This window comes from Hyperolius riggenbachi, chromosome 11 (assembly GCF_040937935.1).
Source record: "Hyperolius riggenbachi isolate aHypRig1 chromosome 11, aHypRig1.pri, whole genome shotgun sequence".
Lineage (NCBI taxonomy): Eukaryota > Metazoa > Chordata > Amphibia > Anura > Hyperoliidae > Hyperolius > Hyperolius riggenbachi.
Window position 1 is genome coordinate 239,589,022 of NC_090656.1, and position 21,649 is coordinate 239,610,670.

Here is a 21,649-nt window from a genome sequence, read left to right on the forward strand (position 1 = left end):
TATAGTGTATCTTATCTCGTAATATAGTGTATCTTATCTCGTAATATAGTGCATCTTATCTCATAATATAGTGTATCTTATCTCGTAATATAGTGTATCTTATCTCGTAATATAGTGCATCATATCTTGTAATATAGTGCATCTTATCTCATAATATAGTGTATCTTATCTCGTAATATAGTGTATCTTATCTCGTAATATAGTGTATCTTATCTCGTAATATAGTGCATCTTATCTCGTAATATAGTGTATCTTATCTCGTAATATAGTGTATCTTATCTCGTAATATAGTGTATCTTATCTCGTAATATAGTGTATCTTATCTATTAATATAGTGCATCTTATCTTGTAATATAGTGTATCTTATCTCATAATATAGTGCATCTTATCTCGTAATATAGTGTATCTTATCTCGTAATATAGTGTATCTTATCTCGTAATATAGTGTATTTTATCTCATAATATAGTGTATCTTATCTCGTAATATAGTGCATCTTATCTTCTAATATAGTGTATCTTATCTCATAATATAGTGTATCTTATCTCATAATATAGTGTATCTAATCTCATAATATAGTGTATCTTATCTTATAATATAGTGTATCTTATCTCGTAATATAGTGTATCTTATCTCGTAATATAGTGTATCTTATCTCGTAGTATAGTGCATCTTATCTTGTAATATAGAGTATCTTATCTCATAATATAGTGTATCTTATCTCGTAATATAGTGTATCTTATCTCGTAATATAGTGTATCTTATCTCGTAATATAGTGCATCTTATCTCGTAATATAGTGTATCTTATCTCGTAATATAGTGTATCTTATCTCGTAATATAGTGCATCATATCTTGCAATATAGTGCATCTTATCTCATAATATAGTGTATCTTATCTCGTAATATAGTGTATCTTATCTCGTAATATAGTGTATCTTATCTCGTAATATAGTGCATCTTATCTCGTAATATAGTGCATCTTATCTCGTAATATAGTGTATCTTATCTCGTAATATAGTGTATCTTATCTCGTAATATAGTGTATCTTATCTATTAATATAGTGCATCTTATCTTGTAATATAGTGTATCTTATCTCATAATATAGTGCATCTTATCTCGTAATATAGTGTATCTTATCTTGTAATATAGTGCATCTTATCTCGTAATATAGTGTATCTTATCTCGTAATATAGTGCATCTTATCTCGTAATATAGTGTATTTTATCTCATAATATAGTGTATCTTATCTCGTAATATAGTGCATCTTATCTTCTAATATAGTGTATCTTATCTCATAATATAGTGTATCTTATCTCATAATATAGTGCGTCTTATCTCGTAATATAGTGTATCTTATCCCGTAATATAGTGTATCTTATCTCGTAATATAGTGTATCTTATCTCGTAATATAGTGTATCTTATCTCGTAATATGGTGTATCTTATCTCATAGTGAGTTTCGGCTCCTGTAGTACTAACCTTTTGATGTTTCTCACTAGAGGTGACGTCACCGAGAAGAACGCAGCGCGGGCGTCTTCAGAAAAGTCACCGGGCCATAAGACTTGGAACGCCACACCAGATCCTCCTATCCTATGGCAAGTATCCCCGCACACATTCTATAAATATTACTGGTATTATTATTATTGTCTATTATCTGTGGTGTTGTACAAATTAGGAAACACAGTGACAAAAGTAACACAATGAATAAAATGTATTATGATTTCCAAGACACAAAAGGGAAGAGAGCCCTGCCCTTGTGAGCTTACTATCTAAAGGAATATGGGGGGGGAAGAGGTGGGGTAGTATGCAATAAAGTAGGAGTGCCACTTAGCTTTAGAACAAAGGGGGAGTGGCCTAAGATAGAGCATATGTTTGTCAGAACAAGTGAGTTTTGAGAGAGCGTTTAAGGTAACAAAGGTTGGAGAGTGACGGATGTGTTGTGGAAGGAAATTCCAGAGAAGGGACGAGGCACGTGAGAAGTCTTGTACATGTGAATGTAAGGAGGTGATTGTAGAAGAGGATAAAAGAGGGTCATGTGCCGATCTGAGATTGTGATTGGGTTGGTATCTGGAAATGAGTGAGGATATGTACCGGGAAGAGAGAGATTGTGGAGAGATTTGTAAATTAGAGTTAAGAGCTTGAACTGGATCCATAATATTGTAGTGATTAAAGAAATCTGCGCCCAGCTTCATAAATATTGATATTAATACCAGCAGCAGCCCAGTGAGAACTGAGGGAGTCCCTTCCCTCAATGTAAATCTGAAAGTGATTGATAGGGGATTGGTCTGTGCTAATGGGATTATTTCCCACTACAAATAATACATCAACTATGCATACAAACAACCAACATGCTCAGTTGTTTAAATGATTCAAGTGACTAGCTAACAGTGATGCTCATCCGGATTCCGGATATCCAAACTTTTTTCAGCTATCCGATTCGGATTTGGGATACCTGGGCCCAAATCCGGATAGCTATCTGCGGATATTTGGTTGCATACCCGGATAACCGCGGATATCCGGATCCGAATACTGTAACTAAGGAGATGACATCATTGAGCCAATCAGAGGGCTCCCAGCCTAAGCCCTGGCACCCAATCACAGAAGGGAACCCTGGCCAGGCCCCCCTGTATAATAAGGAGGGCTGGCATGATGAGAAATATCGTCCTTGCTTGTGACTTCTCACTGAGAGACATGCTCCAGTGCTGCTGGCCTAGCAAGTGCTGTATACAGTGATAAACCCAAAGCTGTTCAGTGATTAACCCCTTCACTATCACTACACTATTGTTATATTGTTAATTAGCTTGATTTCATTGCGTGACAGTCAGAGTGTGTGCTGCAGGGCTGCTGCAGCTGCTGTGTGTCTGTGTGTGTGCTGTGCACAGACCAGGCCAGCTGCTGCCTGCTGGCCAGCTAGCCTTAGCTACAGTACAGGTTAGGTTAGGGAATAGGATTACTGTGTTATTGTGTAGTTAGTACTGTAGTACTACAGTCAGTGCTAGTAGTTGTTAGAGTAGTAGTACTACTGTGTTAGCTTACTACAGAACTGCTGTGCTGTGAGCAGTGGCAGTGTGACAGTTAGTGTGCACTAGTGTCTTCTCCTCTGCTGTCTGACTGTCACTCGGCAGGTGGCACTTGGCACATGACACGTGCCAAGTGCCACGTGACACGTGCCGATTGCCACGTGACACATGCCAATTGCCACGTGACATGTGCCACGTGACACATGCCAAGTGCAAAGTGCCATGTGCCAAGTACCACGTGCCAAATGCAAAGTGCCACGTGCCAAGTGCCACTGCCAAGTGCCACTTTCGGCATGCTCCTGGCACACGTTACACCTGCTGCTGCTGCATTGCCCTGCTCCTGCTGCCTGTGCTGCTCACACCGCCAGGCCATGGTGCCACAGGCCGCTGCTGCTGTGCTGATACCACCTATATTTAACCCAAAACATAATTGCTGTGTAATTTTTTGGAGGTGTCTGAGCTGAAAACTGTCATGTCCCAGTTGTGCGGTTGGACTTTGGACACAATGTGGGCTGCACGACCACTGTCTAGAATTTAGGCCTGATGTTAATTGACAGCCATTTTTTTAGGGGGGGGGGGATTTTAAGTCCCCACATCATCAATTAGTGTTCCCCTTTAAAAAAATAATGATGCTACATGCCTCATTTACCCTTAAAAACTTTTTGAAAGCAATTTAAAGGCCACTTCCGGTTTTTCTATCCAGATATCCGAATCCGCCCGGATACCCCGGATACTGGAGTCGGATACCAGATTCTATTCGGATACCCAAAAGGTCGGATCCGGATTTTGAAAAGGGGTATCCGAGCACCCCTACTAACTAAACTTAATATCGCAATTTATGAATGCATCAATACATACTACAACATTGGATTAGACATATGGCGCTGGATCCATAATATATTGCCTGCTTCTATTCACTGCTGTTGGGGTTCTCACTATTCCAGGCTGTATAGTGATCTCTGAGTTATTTTATTGTCGTTGTGTCTAAAATTAAACTGTATTTTTTGATACAGGTAAAAATGAAGTATTGGAATTCTTCATGTGAATTCGCCATATCCTAAGGCCCAGTTCACACTTGCTTGGCAAATGGATCTGTGAAAACAGATCTGTTTACTGGGCGGTCGGATCCATTTTCACTCCGTTTCCGTTCCGCTGCTTCCGTTACCCCACCCCACCCCAGACCCTCAAAGTGGATTGTACTATTTAGAGCGGTCTGTTTCTTTGCTAGTGTGAAGAGACGTTCTGTTTTCTCATTACCCACAATGCAGTGCTTCAGCTTCCGCTTCCGGTCCGCTGGGCTCAGCAGTCCGGAAGAATTGCTGCAGGAGGAAACTTGCAGTCTGGTCAGCGGATTGTGTGGAACGGATCCATTTGTCCGGATGGATGTGAACGCATCGATAGGTTAACATCCATTTGCATCCGTTTTGATCTGTTCCCTTCTGGGAATGGACCCTTTTTTAACACTAATGTGATGCTGGCCTTACAGTCATTGTTTTGCTTTAAGGGAACCTGTCGTGAGAGGAATATGGAGGCAACCATATTATTTACCTTTTAAACAGTGTCCTGGCAGTCCATTACCATACATTGAGGACAATTCACATTGTTTTAGGCCGGCCCGGCACCACCCAAATAATCAAATATCAGAATTTACAAATATGTATCTTGTGCAACTGGACAATATACATAGAAAAGAAATACCAGAAGTCACACTGGATCAGGGGTGCTCATCCGGATTCTGGATATCCGGGTAACCCGGATATCCGACCATTTTTATGCTATCCAAATCGGATTCCGAATCCCGGATTCCTATAGAAATCCGAATAGCTATCTGCGGATATTTGGTCGCATACTCGGATATCCGCGGTTATTGTGGATATCCAGATCCGAAATACTGTAACTAAGGAGATGACGTCCTGGAGCTAATCAGAGGGCTCCCAGCATAAGCCCTAGCAACCAATCACAGAGGGGAACCCTGGCCGGCACCACCTGACCTCATTGAGCCAATCAGAGGGCTCTCAGCCTAAGCCCTGGCACCCAATCACAGAAAGGAACATTGACCAGCCCCCCTGTATAATAAGGAGGGCTGCCATGATGAGAAATAGCATCCTAGCTTGCTGAATGCTCACTGAGAGACATGCTCCAGTGCTGGTGGCCTAGCAGGTGCTGTATACAGTGATAAACCTAAAGCTGTTCAGTGATTTACCCCTTCACTATCACTGCACTATTGTTATATTGTTAATTAGCTTGATGTCATTGTGTGACAGTCAGAGCGTGTGCTGCAGGCAGCTGCTATGTGTCTGTGTGTGTGCTGTGCACAGACCAGGCCAGCTGCTTCCTGCTGGCCAGCTATTAGCCTTAGGTATAGGTCAGGTTAGGGATTAGGGGATAGGATTACTGTGTTATTGTGAGTTAGTACTGTAGTACTGTAGTCAGTGCTAGTAGTTGTTAGAGTAGTGGTACTACTGTGTTAGCTTACTACAGAATTGCTGTGCTGTGAGCAGTGCCAGTGTGACATTTAGTGTGCACTAGTGTCTTCTCCTCTGCTGTCTGACTGTCAATCGGCACTTGGCACGTGACACGTACCAGTGACATGAGTGCCAATTGCCACGTGCCACGTCCGGCATGCTCCTTGCACACGTTACACCTGCGAAGAGCAATCTCGCCACGGTGCGCACCAGTCCAGCATGGCCGTCACTACACAAACAGCTGGTAACTTGCGGTGCCTTACACAGTTAGTTTGGTGCGTCAGTGTGAAGCAGAACTCTAATTACACTCCCTGATTGATGTATACACATGCAAGATGTTTCAAAGCACGTTAGGCCTGCAATTTAGCATTCAATGTCATTTCTGCCCTTAAAATGCTGCTTTGCGTCACATCCGGATTTTTTCCCGGGACTTTGGGCATGTATCCCACTCCGCCATGCCCCTCTCCAGGTGTTAGACCCCTTGAAACATCTTTTCCATCACTTTTGTGGCCAGCGTAAGTGTTTCTAGTTTTCAAAGTTCGCCTCCCCATTGAAGTCTATTGCGGTTTGCGGAAGTTTGTGCGAGCCAAACTTTTGCGGAAGTTCGCGAACCGAAAATCGGAGGTTCGGGCTATCTCTAGTGGCGTTTGCCAGCAGAGATCTTCAATCAAGTTCATTAAAAGGATATTGGCGTGGGACTTTTCTGAGGATATTGGCGGGGGAACATTTATTTAAAGGTACAGGTACCAGAGGTTCGACAAAATAATGGAAACATCTTGAAAAACAACAAAATATATTTTAATATGGTGTAGGTCCACCTTTTGCGGCAATTACAGCATCAATTCTCCGAGATATTGATTCATACAAATTGTGAATTGTTTCCAAAGTAACTTTAGCCCATTCTTCAGTTAAAACACCCTCCAGTCCTTTTTGAGAAACGATAGCGGCGGAAATCGTCTTCTTACTTGAATCTCTAATAACGACCAAAAATGCTCAATGTTGAGGTCTGGGGATTGTGGTGGCCAGATGAGATGCTCACCTTCATTAGAATGTTCCTCGTGCCATTCTTTAACAATTCTAGCTGTATGGATTGGGGCATTATCATCTTGAAAGATAGCATTCCCCTCCGGAAACAGTTCTTGAACCATAGGATGAACTTGGTCGCCCAACATTCCTAAATAGTCTCGGCTGTTAATTCTTCCATGAAGTGAAATCATTGGCCCGGCGGATTTCCCAAAAAATAGCACCCCAGATCATCACAGAACCCCCGCCATGTTTTATGGTTGGGAGAAGGCAGTCTGGATGAAATGCTTCTTTCAGCTGTCTCCAAACGTACAGGTCGGAAATAAGGTAAACTATGATTCTTCAGAGAAAATCACATTTTTCCACTGCTCGAGGGACCAATTCTGGTGGTTCCTACACCACTCTAAACACTTTGAAACATTTGTCTTTGAGAGTGGAGGTTTTCTAATTGCAGTTGCAAATCCAGATTTGTGCAGCTCCCGACAGTTTTTGTGGAAACTGGGTTCTATAGGTGTTCATTCAGCTCTGCAGTGATTTTAGGAGCCGTGGTCTTGCCAGCTTTTCTAACAATTCGATTTAGAGTCCGACGGTCTCTCTCAGACAACTTCGACTTTCGGCCACAACTGTGCTTTGCTGAGGACGTTTTTCCTTCTCTTTCAAAGGCAGTCATTACTTTTGAGACAGTACCTCTTGAAAGCGTACGTTAAAAAGGGGCGCTGGGAAAAAAGGGCGCGGGGTTTTAAACGATAAACATGGATAACGTTTAAAAATATAATGTACTATATTTCGTTTAAATATTCGTTTTTATAAAGTTATAAATCATTAAATAATGTTCATGAAATCGGCAATTGTGAAAACGTTAATCTTCCGTTTAAAAAGTGAAATTTATAATAATGTTTAAAAAAAAATTAGTAAGTAACCCTCCCTGTACCTACCCCTAACCCCTAGACCCCCGTATTGGTGCCTAAACCTAAGACCCCCCTGTTGGTGCCTAAACCTAAGACCCCCCCTGGTGGTGCCTAAACCTAAGACCCCCCTGGTGGTACCTAAACCTAAGACCCCCCTGGTGGTGCCTAAACCTAAGACCCCCCCTGGTGGTGCCTAAACCTAAGACCCCCCTGGTGGTGCCTAAACCTAAGACCCCCCTGGTGGTGCCTAAACCTAAGACCCCCCCTGGTGGTGCCTAAACCTAAGACCCCCCTGGTGGTGCCTAAACCTAAGACCCCCCTGGTGGTGCCTAAACCTAAGACCCCCCTGGTGGTGCCTAAACCTAAGACCCCCCTGTTGGTGCCTAAACCTAAGACCCCCCTGATGGTGCCTAAACCTAAGACCCCCCTGGTGGTGCCTAAACCTAAGACCCCCCTGATGGTGCCTAAACCTAAGACCCCCCTGGTGGTGCCTAAACCTAAGACCCTCCTTAGTGATCACTGTATTGTGTGTAGAATAATGTTTTAGAAACAGTAAGGGATAAAATATATTACAATTTACGTTACGTACTGATCGCTTTATTTTGTGAATAATAATGTTTTACAAACAGTAAGGGATAACATTTAAAATAATGTTTTATTGAAATAGGAAACGTAAATCATCACAAGCAGTTATAAAACATTAAAATTCTTCGGGCGCCCTTGGAAAACGTTATTATTCTCGGGCGCTCTTTTTTCCCGTTCGGCGCCCAGTAAACGATATTTATTATGGGAGTGAATGGCGGCGCCCGATTTGTCCACTAGCCTCCTGCGCCCTTTTTTACTGTTACCCTCTTGAAATGCCATGCATTCGGGCAGTTTCTGTTACAGTAGCGCCTGCCATACAAGCACCAACAATTTGGCCTCTTTGAAAGTCTGAGAGATCTGCCATTTTTATAAATTATAGCCAACTTTGGTTTAAATATCTGTAAAAAAAAACCCAATGATTTTAATAAAACATATCGAATAACAAAAATAACATTTTTTTTTTACATATGTCAAGTTTTCATTGCTTAAAACATGTTCAAAGATTATGATGCCAAAATGTTAGGTGTCCATTATTTTGTCCAACCCCTGTAAGTATTTTCTAGTTAACTAAGAATATTAAAGGACTTTTTTGTTGTTGTGTTTTTATTTCATTTAACCCTTTGTGGTAATGGGTAAGGGATACTATGTACCCCTATACTCATTCCTCCTGGGAGGGGGGTGGGCATCTGGGGTCCCCTTCTTAAAAGTGACTCCAAGATGCCACCATGAACCCCCCCCCCAGGGAGTCATCGCCCCACCTCCTCCTGGAGCACCGGAGGTGGGGAAGAGCCCCTTGTCCATGGACAGGGCTTCAGGGGGAAGGCTTGACTGCCCCTCTCCCCCAGAGAGAATTTATATATATGTTAATACATGATCTGTCATTTTAACGTATTTATTTTGCTACTTTTTTCCTCTAACTTTAAAGAGAAACCAAAACCAAGAATTGAAATGTATCCCAATCAGCAGCTGATACCCCCTTTCCCATGAGAAATCTATTCCTTTTCACAAACAGACCATCAGGGGGCGCTGTATGGCTAATATTGTGGTGAAACCTCTCCCACAGTGTGATGTTAGGACCATGGTTCTGACATCACACTGTGGGGTCCTTGTTACATTGTGGGACATAACAGCTGTTTCCAGCTGCCAAAAAAGCAAGCAGCATCTCCTTCCACTGACATCGCCTGCCAGCAGTAAAAATGTCACCATGTAATAAATGCCAGAATGTAAATCAGGGAGAGGAAAGATTTTACAATGGGCAAACACTGACTAAATCATTTATACATAATTATTGTAAACATGAAGCACTTTTTTTATTACATTATTTTTGTTGGAGTTCCTCTTTAACATCGATTTTCTCAAAAACTATAAGGTCTTTTTGAAAAACAAAACAAACAAAAAAACAAAACATGTTCCCTGTAGTTCCAACACTGCCCTCCTTAACATATCCTGCAAATGTGGTGTTTCTGGCATGTTTGGGGCTTTGCAGCTGAAGTTGGCGGTCGGTGAAACATTTCCCACACTCAGAACAAGAACTTTAAAATAGATTTTCTCAAAACCTATAAGGGGGCTTTGTTATTAACCGCTAAAGTCCATTCGTCTTGCCATTTAAGTCTATGGAACCCGCCGTGAACAGTGAACAGTCGGTTTGCGAACATTTGCGAAAACTAGATGTTCGCTATATCACAATTAAAGAGGCCCTGTAGTTATGTATAGTAGGTTATTCATGATACCCACGTTTATGTTAATTTTCCTGGTTTCAACATCAGAAACAGTTCCTATATTATTATTATGTATTTATATAGCACCAACATCTTCCCCAGCGCTGTACAGAGTATATTGTCTTGTCACTTAACTGTCCCTCTGAGGGGCTCACAATCTAATCCTCACCATAGGTGTGAGGTTGTGTGTGAGGGAGTTCCTGGAGTTCCAGAGGAGGCTCTTTAGCTTGATTGCTCAGTCCGATTTCAGAGCTTGACTCCTGGGCAGCATTGGACTTGAGGCCCCTGTCTAAGGCCTAGGCCTTGCAGGGTCCTTCCCTGTGCTAGCCGGCTGCTCCGGTAATGGAGCAGCCGGCTCATACCCCCCCTAGCCTAGCTTACCTGGAGGGGGGAAACGTGACTGGCAGAGCTGTCGCGGATGATGTTGTGGAGTGGATAACGGCTGTGAATATCTGCAACACAGAACTCACAAGGCTAAAGTTAAGCTTTATTGAAATCAAGCACAAATACGGTGTGTCGTGGAACAATGGTTTGCTGCAAGCAGATAAGAGGCTGGTGGAGATAAGGAATAAATACAGTGTGCAAAAGTCATACCTAAAGCAGCTGGAAGAGAATGGTGGCCAGTTCGCGGAGAGACTGCGATGCCAGAGAAATTTCAAGCCCTTCGTGCCAGTGGAGGGCCTGGACAGCGAGGTGGAGGAGGAAAGCATGAGACGGGTTACCCATGCTATGGAGGAAGACCTAATGACTGACGAGGTGATGTTTGTGAGTGAGACCCCCACCCAGGCATCTGTCACTCATGCTGGGGTGACCGGTGGTGCTACAAATCAAAGTGCCCCTGGGAACTCTGGTGTGGGTGTGGAGGGTGCCAGTGGGGTGATCAGGAGGACATCCATGAGAATTGCTCAGAGAAAGGCCATGGAGTGTGAGAGTCTTGCCCGGGCATCTGCCGTTGGTGCTGGAGGAACTGGGGGTGCCAAGCCACAAGGTGCCTCTGGGGACTTAGGTGCCGATGGTGAAGGTGTAAGGAGCGACAATGAAGGAGTTGTAGAAGAAAGTGAGCAAAGTGAAGAAGAAGCTTACCTTGCAAAGGCAGAGATGGCTGCAGATGGGGAGCTCCAAGATGGCGCTGACAGTGCTGGAGGACGCAGAGAGGAGGATCCCTGTCTTATAAAAACTTGCCCTGGTGGTCTAGAGGAGTCTGCTGCGTTTGTGCAAGTTGGAGCGCAAATCATGGCTACAGAGGATGTCCCTGTGTTTGTGGAGCCGGTTGCTGGAGTGGAGCTTGTGCCCAGTGTGTTTCCCCATCAAAATGGTGCTGGGAGAGGCGAAGGAAGCCGAGAAGAAGGCTCCTCCAGTGAACTGGAAGTCAAAAACTGCCAACAGGAAGTGGTCACAGGTGAACTTCTGACTGAGGACGTTAATATGCATGAGAAGGGAACTCTAAGCCTACTCCCTAATGGTGAGAAAAAGCTTACTGAGCATGCAAATGTGGTGGGCGGGGCTATGTGTGGTTCTGTTTCTGCACAGCAGGGTTTGCCTGGTGGACGAACGGAAAGTGACATTTCCAATTGTGATAATAAAAGCTTGTCTAGCCAGCAGGAGGAGATATCTCCTAAAGAAAGTTTGATTAATTTAAGAGATGAAAATGTTGCCATAAGTTGAAGGTGGTTGAATCTATGGGCATAGGCAATGGTAGCCTGGATGTTTCTGTGCCTTATGGTGATTGCCCAGCGCTCCCTATTGGGAATAATGTTAATATGAGAAAAAATAATGTCGATGATAAGAATGTGAATCTTAATAGTGATACTTCCATTACTTATGAAGTAATTGTTAAAGGGAAGAGAGCCAGATTAGTGGAAGAAGCTCCCCCTACTGGTGGAGCAGGTGAAAGTACAAAAAGTGTCCTTTCTTCTTCAGCAGAAGAAAAGTCTGAGAAGAAAAAACACAAAGGTCACAATAAGTCTGTTAAAAATGATATGGTGTTATCTGATACTGAAAGTGTGGTAATTGACTCTGTAGGTAATGAAGGAAGTGTGAATATCATAAACAGTGATATTTCCATGAGTAAACAAGTGATTCCAAATGAAGACCGATATAAAAAAGGCTCTTTAAACAGAATTACGACATTACACAAAATGTTTGAAAAAAAACCCTTTTTTAGAGCGCAGGGAAAAGAGAATAGCTTGCCGTAGAGAAATGTTAGGGGATGAGGATGTGTTAGAAGAAGATTTTGTGGAACCACCTGAGGTAATCTTAGAAGATATTATCACAGAATTTTGCTCATTTGATATGATTTATAGAATTGAAAAGAAAAGGTTTATTATCTTAGACGGTCACTCAGATGAAGTTATGATCCATACACTAGAATGCGGGGGTAAATTTGAGAAGATCCATACAGTAGGTGCGGGTGATCCGGATATTGGTTTACAAGCTGATTTTAGGGCAGGTGGCCAGAGATTTATTATTACAGGTGACAGGATTCTCTGGCACGACCAATCAGGGAAGCAAATCTTTGCAGAGTCAATAATAGGATTAGGTAGACATGCCCCTGAGACAATTAAAGAAGCTTGTAAAAATCACATTCCAAAGCGCCTTCAAGTTCTGCAAGATATAGAAAAAGCTGAAGCAAGTGCAAATATGCAGAAACCTGTAGAGTCTGTTGCACTGGAGGTGCCGGATTTGGTGGGTGTAATCAGGGGTGGAGATTTCCCACCCCTCGGGCCACCCTCGGGTCCGGCAGCTCTTGTTCTTCCGGATAATCAAACTCAAAAGACAAAACCTTTGTCCTATGCTAAGGCTGCCAGAAGTGTGCCTAGTGGAAGAAGAGTTCCAGCTCCCCTGGAGATGCAATTAGAAACCGGCATGCCAGGAAGAAGGAATGTAGTACGTCTTAAATGGGATAGTGAAGGGGTAGTTCCCAATAAAAAAGTTTTTGTATCTTTTCTTCTAGACATGGGGTTTAAGCCAGTTGATTTATTTGCCATTTTAGCTCCAGGGGATTCTCCTGCTTATTATGACATAAGTTTCATGTCACAACATGGGCTAGATTCTTTTATGGAGGAAAGACTCAAAGATACAATAAATAATAAATGGCATGGGTTTACAGTAATCCCATTATCCAGACAGTCTTTAATCAAAAAAGCCCATGTTGTGACCATGAATGAAAGTATCCCTGTACGTGATATTCTGGCATGGGTCCAGCACTTCTCTGACGTCATGGCCCCTCCACAGCGAGTCCTGGATGACATGGGGATATGGTGGGGGGGAATATGAGGTGACCATCAAATTACGTACTAAGGATGGAGTGGTCGCCCATATTCCCCGGTCATCTTTGATAGGGAGAGATCGAATCACTGTATTTTACCCCGGTCAGCCCAGGACTTGCAACCGTTGTGGTAGGAGAGGCCATTTCGCCAGTAGCTGTCCTAACCCGAGGTGCAATTTGTGCCAGGAATTTGGACACTCTGCTAAAGAATGTAAGGCTATTAAATGTAATTTTTGTTTTGAGATGGGCCACCCATATACAGAGTGTCCGAATTCCTGGTGGCAGATGCCCTCAGAGTTAAAAAAAAGCCGTGCTGGCCTCAATGGAAGAGGAAAGGTGTGAGTCTGCCCAAGCTATTCCTGATGTTTCTGTTTTGTCAGCTTCCAATGTGTTCCCTTCCAAGTCAGTCCTACCTAGTCCTCCTGTGTCTATTTCCTCTGACATTCAGGTCGGCACGGCCACAGCGAAGGCTGGACCCGTGAAAGGGTATTACGTTAGGGATGCAGCAGGAGGTGCCATGGGCTCTTCTTCCACTGGGCAACAGCCCAAAACTCAGAGGGGTTCGAGGGGCAGAGGCTGTAGGCAGCCTGTGCCTTCTACCTCTTCTGGAGAAACCACAAACCTTACCCCATCCCATCCTCACACCCGTTCCCACTCCCTTCCAAGATCCCTTTCCTCATCCCAACCTACTCCTCAACCCAAACCTAAATCTGATTTTCTTTTTCATCCGTCGTCTGGGGTGTCTTGTGACTCTCGGGCAGAAGATCCTCGTGCCCGGGATGATCCAGACTATCCAGAGGACAGACTAAAAAAAGTTAAAAAGAAGGGCAAAACAGTTGCCGAATTAAGAGATTTAGCGAGAGCTGAAGCTACTCGTAAAAGATCTGACATCAAATGGTCTAATAGGTTTGAGGCCTTACCTCTTGACCAAGGTGAAAACCTTTTTTCAGAAGAAGAGGCCATGGAAGTGGGTGGGCCACCACCTGATCAAGGAGATACTGTCTGATGTTCTTTGTTGTATAGATGTTGTGTTTTTATTTCTCTTTCTTGTCTTTTGTCTAGGAAACACAAAGGGAAACTTCAATTATCCTGATGGCTGCTCCCCCACCACTCATGTTGGCAACAATCAATGTTGCCAGCATTAAAAATCCCAGAGCTCGAAAATTGGCTTTTTCAATTCTGGCCAGCTTTGATGCTGATATTTTTTTCCTGCAGGAGACTAGACTCACCTCTACGGCTGACCTCTGGCTGGCTGAGAGGGACTGGAGGGCTGGTCTGAGTTTTTGGTCTCTTGCGGCCGGGAGAGCCTGGCAGTGGTGTGGCAGTTCTTTTTAGAACTGATATGGTAACATGCCGGCGGGTAATTGAAGTAGAGTTGGGTAGGTGTTTGGTCTTAGACGTCTGTGTGAGGGGGCAAGACCTCAGGCTTATCAACATCTATGCCCACCCTCAGTCCAGAGGGGAGAGAAAACGCCTTTTCACACAGATCAGGCCTTTCCTTTTTTGTGCCTACCCGGTTATCCTTGGTGGTGATTTCAACACCGTTACTAGGGCTAGGGACAGGTCAAGTACCAGGGACCGGGTAGACATTGATAGTAGGTATTTAGTTAGACTGGTTAGTGAGGCTGATCTGGTAGATGTACACATTCAACATTAACCGGATCTCACGGGTTTCACGTTTACTAGAGGTAGTCATAGAAGTAGAATAGATAGGTTTTTTGTTTCTGAGGGTCTCACTACTTCAGCCCCAGGGCTGTTGGCAGTGGAATTCTCGGATCACCTTATCCTATCGGTGTGCTTGAATACTGCAGATGCTCCTCCCAGAGGTAGAGGTATTTGGAGGATGAATTCGTCCCTGCTGCTGGAAAGGAAAGTAAGACAATCTTTTGAGGAATTTTTTCATGCACAGGTTTCCATCCTGGACTGTTTTAACAGTAGGTCTGAGTGGTGGGAACTAGTCAAAAAGCGTGTGATTAAATTTTTCAAGGGTCTAGCATTAAGTAGAAGTATTGATAAAAACATTGCTTACCAACAACTAAGGAAGAGGTTAAACGTTCTCGTTTCTGAGGGCGGAGATCCGGGGGAGATCTCTGAGGTCAAACTTCGCCTCAAGCAGCAGCAGTACGACCGGCTGGCTTCTTTGATTCTGGAGAGGGATCATGGAAAATACCACTCGCCTGACCCTTACCAGAGTTACAAACAGAGTTCAGCGCTTAAAACGGTCAACGGTCTCAGAGATGGATCGGGGTCCCTGGCAAAGTCCAGGTCAGGGATCTTGTCCATCGCTAGAGAGTTTTACGCTGATCTGCTTGGAGAGAAGCCACTTGACCAAACGAGGATGGAGGATTTCTTGGCTTCCACACCAGGTTTGGGAAATGTGAATGTTTCTGCTTCAAATTTGACAGGAGAAATTACTGTAGAAGAAGTCGCGAAGGCCATTGGTGGTCTCGCACCGAAAAAGACCCCGGGTCCGGATGGGTTGACGGCTGAATTCTACAAGGCTTTCACACCCATCTTGGCTCCTCAATTGGCTGGTGTTTTTAACGACTGTCTTGCTGAGGGCCAGTTACCGCCCTCCATGAGACAATCTGCGGTTATTCTCTTGTCAAAAGGTCGCGATCCTGAGATGATTGAGAATTGGCGTCCCATCAGCCTTCTCAACATCGACAGGAAGATCCTGGCAAAAGTTTTGTTCTGGCGTCTGTCCCAGGTAACGAATATGCTTTCCTGCCATCAGCACTGTTCTGTTTCAGGTAGGAACACACTCTCAGCACTATTGGCTGTCCGGGAAGTCCTGGAACGGTGCAGGGCTGAAGGTTGGGGAAAGTACTTGCTGACTTTGGATCAGTCAAAGGCTTTTGATCGAGTCAATCACAAGTATCTGTGGCGTCTGCTTTGCGTTTATGGTTTGCCGGGAGGTTTTGTTAATTGGCTACAGACATTATACAAAGGGGCTGAAAGTTTCATGCTTATCAATGGATGGGTCGGCCAGCCTTTTGAGGTGAGTTCTGGGGTCCGCCAGGGTTGCCCTCTGAGTTCTCTGCTATATGTGTTTGCCATTGACCCCTTCGTGAGGAGGCTAGATGGCGGCACGCTTGGTGGAGTTCCGGGGGGTGTCCCTGGTGTCTCGCCTCTGAAGGTGTTGGCATATGCTGACAATGTTACTGTAGTGATCTCAGGGGCAGAGGAGGCGTTGGTGGTTGCCGAAGAGATCACTCAGTACTCATTGGCATCAGGTTCAAAGATCAATTCAGATAAAAGTGAAACTTTCTGGATGGGAAAGGATGGAGAATCCTTTGAACTTCCAGGTTCCTTCCCTGTGCCTCAACCCGAAATAAAAATCCTTGGCATCAGATTCGGCCCAGGCGATTATGGCCTACGAAATTGGGAAAGCAAACTAGAGGATGTCAGCGCAAGAGTAGTGCATTGGAAGAGTTGGAGTTTAACTCTTAGAGAAAGGGTTGACTTGATCAAAACCTATCTGGTTCCAATCATGTTATATGTCAGCTACGTTGCAATTTTGCCAGCATCCCTGTATACCAGGATCAACGGCTTGTTCTTCCAGATGCTCTGGGGGAACAAGCTCAACCATGTACGCAGGAACATTACTTTCAAAACTAGGCGGGAGGGTGGCCTAGGGATGGTCAACCCGATTGTTTTTTTCTCTCTGATTTTCATTAAGTACAACGTTGGTAATATGCTTGCAGAGAGCCCGCCTAGTTGGGTTAGTATTTTTCAGACCTGGTGTGAGCCTTTCCTTACGAGTTGGAAGAGCGGAGGCCCAGTGAAAAATTTGAGAGCACGCCATGGCTACCTTCCGGCCTACGTTATGCCTTGTATGAAGAAATTATTGCAGTGGGGATTGACGGTGGAAGATATCAGATCGGCCGAGAGGAAAGCCCTCTTGGTCCGGGTGATAGATTCTTATTGTCATGACACACTGGCCCTGAGAGATTGCCCAGGCACAATCTTAGAGGAGGGATTACGAGTGCTTAACTCGTCGCGAATTCCGAACAAATTGTGGGACATCGCCTGGCTTACTTTCCAGGGCAAACTTTATGTTGGGGGGAACATGAGATGCAGGAGTGTGGTTGAGCGTGTTTGTCCTCGACAGGGGTGCAGTGTTGAGGAGAGCATGGACCACTTCCTGTTGTCGTGTCCTTTCAATATAGAGGTGTATAAACAGGTGGGTGGGGCCCTCAATATCCCATTTCTGGAGCATCTTAGTTATGCTGAGTGGGCATATGGAGCTTTCAACCAACGCCAGGGTTATGATTTGTGCACTTTATATATAGTCAGTTTAGTGGTTAGGCGCTACACTTGGTTAGCACGGTGTGATTTAGCTATTAGACAAAAAATCTTGCCTGTCCAGGTGGTGGTGAGCAACATACTCGGTGAGGTCGGACAAATTCGGTACTTGGAGAGGCGTAAGCTGGGAAGAGGGGCTTGGGTTCTGGCGTGGCAGAACATCAGGCCTCCTTGACCTAGCGAAGTCTCTCTTGGTGATGGGTCTTTTCTGTCTCTTACTACTCCACCGTAGTTTTTTGACTTTTTTTGTTTAATTTTTTGAAGATAGGCCGCAAACACAAAGGAGTTATCCCTTTGTGTTTCCTCGTTTATGTTTTTGGTTGAGGTTTTATTATTTTTTCATTTTATTTGTTTTTTTTTGCACTGTCATGTGGTCTTTTTTTGATTTAGTCTTGTTTCCTTGTTTGTCTTTAGTCCTCTGTATTCTAATTTATGGACGTAAAAGTTCCATAGTTGACTGTATGAGCGGTGTGTGTAACTTTATGTTGGTGCTTTTATTTGCGTGATTGTTGTAATGTAGGTGCTGTTGTGTGTGTTTTTTTTTTTTTTTTTTTTTGCTGCTGTTGTGGTGGGTTTAGTCCTGTTTTAGTATGATTGAGTATGTATGTGTATCTCCTTGACAATCTCTTTTTTTTCCCATGGGCCATATATATTTTGATGTGATTGATATCTCTAAGGAAAATATCATTGTGTAATATTTCTTTTTGATGTGCATACTTTTATTACTATTTATGTGTATGCTAATGCATTTTTCTTTGATTATTTTTTAATAAAAATATCACAATCTAATCCCTACCGTAGTCATTTTTTTAGTGTATGTACTGTAGTCTAGGGCCAATTTAGTGGGAAGCCAATTAATTTATGTTTTTGGGATGTGGGAGGAAACCGAGTGGCTGCCTGATGTCGGAGAGCCAATCACATTGGCTCCCCTTGATAGACAGCATCAGTAGCCAATAAAAGCGGCTCCTGACTGGCTGACAGCACTCTGCGGTTATAGAGACGGCAGAGAGAGGAGCCTATGGCGATGGGGCAGCGTTGTGACCGGTGAGAGCGGCGGGTATGTGCGGCGATTCGTTGGGAGGCGGCGTTTCACCATATCAGCAGTCTCTGGTCCGTAAGGAGGCAGAGACTGCTGGTATGGAAGTGGTTAAAGAATATCTGTAAACATTTAAAAAGCAGATACTTACCTGGGGAGGGGAAGTCTCTGGGTCCTAATGAGGCTTCCCTCTCCCTCCTCGGGCAGCTTGTTCCAGTGCTGGAACCCCCAAACCTGCAGAAACAAAAACAGCAGCACTGGTCTGGCAGTGCAGGCGCACTTTCCCTCAAATCCCGGTGGAAATAACCGAGCCCGATCAGGTCCGCTCTACTGCACAGACACAGATACTCCCGGGCAATAGAGTGGACCCGATCGGACTCGGCTATTTCAGGGAAAGCCGTTAGTGGGCCTGTGCAGGGGTGGGGACATGCGGATTGTGGGGAGAGCCAGCCCTGGATTCCATCTGCTGCGGGGCATGGGGTAAGCGTCATTAGGATGCAGAGACCTCCCCCTTCCAGAGGTAAGTACCCTATAGGAGCTATTTTTTCCCACTTTATGATGACTGTGGATGTGTATTTTTGATCATATTATTCCGATTTTACTGCATGGTTGGCCTTCTCTTATGGTGCCCATCAGTTATACAATCTTGCCAAATGTATGTAGTAGATGAGTAAACTGAGTGACTATACACTGAATGGATACATCTGCCAGTTATAGTACTTTGTACATCCACAAAGCGTTGACAAATGGTGAGAACTTATATCCTGTTATTGTTCTTCCAGATACGACAAACAACAGAGTCCCGTGAGAAGTCTCAATGAGGGTTTCCAGCCATGCAATGTTCCTGGAAGGCTGTCCTCTTACTAGCCCTGGCCTCGATCGCTATCCAGTACACAGCCATCCGGACCTTCACCACCAAGTCCTTCAACATGTGTCCAGCTCCCAACCCAAACAACTGCAGCTCGGGCCAAGACCCGACAGAAGCTCCTGACCGGCTGTGTGAGGATGGCCAGCCCATAGCCACAAACACTTCAAGGAAGACCCACATCCTCATTCTGGCCACCACCCGTAGCGGGTCCTCTTTTGTAGGCCAGCTGTTCAACCAACACTCAGATGTCTTCTACTTGTTCGAACCACTTTATCATGTTCAGTACACATTAATCCCCAAATCGCCTCAAACTAAAAGCACTGCTGACAGGCGAGTCATGTTGGGAGCCAGCAGGGACCTCTTGAGAAGCCTTTATGACTGTGACCTTTATTTCATGGAGAACTATATTAAGCCACAGCCGGTAAACCACACCACGGATAGACTTTTCCGAAGAGGGGCAAGCAAAGCCCTTTGCTCTGTCCCAGTCTGCGATGCTCTGGGGTCTAGTGAGATTTTGCTGGAAGAAGGGGACTGCGTTAAGAAATGTGGTAGCTTAAATTTGACTTTGGCAATGGAGTCATGCAAAGACCATGGTCACGTGGCTATTAAAACTGTCCGGGTCCCTGAGGTTAACGACCTGAGAGCTTTGGTGGAGGACCCTCGCCTTAATTTAAAAGTGATTCAGTTGGTGAGGGACCCACGAGGCATACTGGCCTCTCGTAGTGAAACATTCAGGGACACGTACAGGCTGTGGAGGATCTGGAGGGCTACTGGTCGCAGACCGTACAATTTAGACTCGACTCAGTTGACCACGGTTTGCGAGGATTTCTTAAATTCAGTTTCTACGGGGTTCAGCAGGCCGTCATGGTTGAAGGGACGCTACATGCTTCTGAGGTATGAAGACCTGGCTAGGAACCCTATGAAGAAAATGGAGGAAATTTATGACTTTGTGGGCATCCCTGTGGATTCCAATGTGGAGAGATGGATCCTGAACAACACACGAGGTGACCAGTCTTCTGCCAGACACAAATATGGCACGCTAAGAAACTCTGCAGCCATGGCTGAAAGCTGGAGACTGACTTTATCCTACGATATCGTGGAGTTCACCCAAAATGCTTGTCAGCAAGTATTGAGCCAACTGGGTTACAAAACTGTAGGTTCTTCTCAGGACTTGAGGAACCTCTCGTACAGCCTCATCGAGGAGAGATCCTTTATGCCTTTTTTGTAACGGTCTATCTCTCAAGTACGTGGTGGAGGTGGAGGTGTTATTTACATGATGCCAAGACTTAGGTTTGGGATGGTGATAAAAAAAGAACTCTATTTTTGATAAAACTTTCCCCTTCTTCATCTTGTTTCTTATTGTGTAAGAAACAAGTTGCACTACTGAGGTCGGGTTATCAAAGCACACGGGATAAAGGAGGTATTATACCTCTGTAAAACTTGAAGCCCTTTCTATAGGTCAGCTTAATGCTAATAAACTCTCCTCTTACACTGAAATATTCAGCTCAGCAGAATAAATTTACTTACTGCTGGTGGAAAGACCTTAAAGGGAATATTTTGTTGGCTGTCACATGTTGTGTTGTTTGATACCGTTTTGGCCAACTGTTATCCACAAAACCATGTTTGAGGGGCATAAACAGACCTTTCAGATGAGCGCTATGTCACAGGGTCGGTATACCGCTAATGATGCAGGCGCTAGTGGGAATCGGTTACATTTATTTAACATTACAGTAGGGATCAGTGAATAATGGCGCACAGCGCCTATGCATAAAAATGGCGCCGCATTAAAAAGATACGCTTATCGCTATTTATCGTTAGTACTGCATAATAATGGTGCACAGGGAAAAAAGAAGAAAAACGGCCAACACTAACGTTGTTTATTAATAGTGGCACACACTAACGTTATTTATCAATAGTGGCACACACTAACGTTATTTATCAATAATAGCGCCCTACATAAGCCAAGCTGCAGACGTTATTTAACTGCAAAACGGTGAATGGATTTAATGTAACACTGTCAAGGTTAGGGTTAGGCACCACTGGGGGGGGGGGGGGGGTCTTAGGGTTAGGCACCACCAGGGGGGTCTTAGGGTTATGCACCACCAAGGGGGTGGTTAGGGTTAGGTACAGGGGTGATTAGGGTTAGGCACCACCTGGGGGGGTTTAGGGGTTAGGGATAGGTACAGAGAGGGTTCTGTGTGTTAACGCTAAATAATGATAAGGCTTTAACGCTAAATAACAATAAAGCTTTAACGTTAAATAGCGATAAGCGGCAAACGGATTAGCGGCAACACTGTGCGCCATTATTCACAGGCGCCATTTTCAGATGGATGCTTACAGTATGTGGAGTTGCTACCCATGGGAGCAGTGTCAGTTCATCTCACCAACACTGTAGTTCAATATTGCTAGGATCCAGTTACGGGATCCAGTTATGGGATGGAGAGCTTGGGT

The 21,649-nt window shown here is 44.3% G+C and overlaps 1 protein-coding gene across 2 annotated transcripts in view; it reads left to right on the top strand.

The window, feature by feature from the left end:
- Positions 1-21,200, top strand: part of CHST1 (carbohydrate sulfotransferase 1) — a 161,511-nt gene extending 140,311 nt beyond the window's left edge. Inside the window, exons 2-3 of one of the 2 annotated variants that reach the window (XM_068259705.1) lie at positions 1,499-1,594; positions 19,113-21,200. In XM_068259705.1, the coding sequence (XP_068115806.1) occupies positions 19,164-20,426 (1,263 nt within the window). In that variant the 5' untranslated portion in view covers positions 1,499-1,594; positions 19,113-19,163 and the 3' untranslated portion in view covers positions 20,427-21,200. The remainder of the gene's footprint in view (positions 1-1,498; positions 1,595-19,112) is intronic. The other variant, XM_068259706.1, reaches the window with a different exon arrangement.
- The last annotated feature ends 449 nt before the right edge of the window (positions 21,201-21,649 follow it).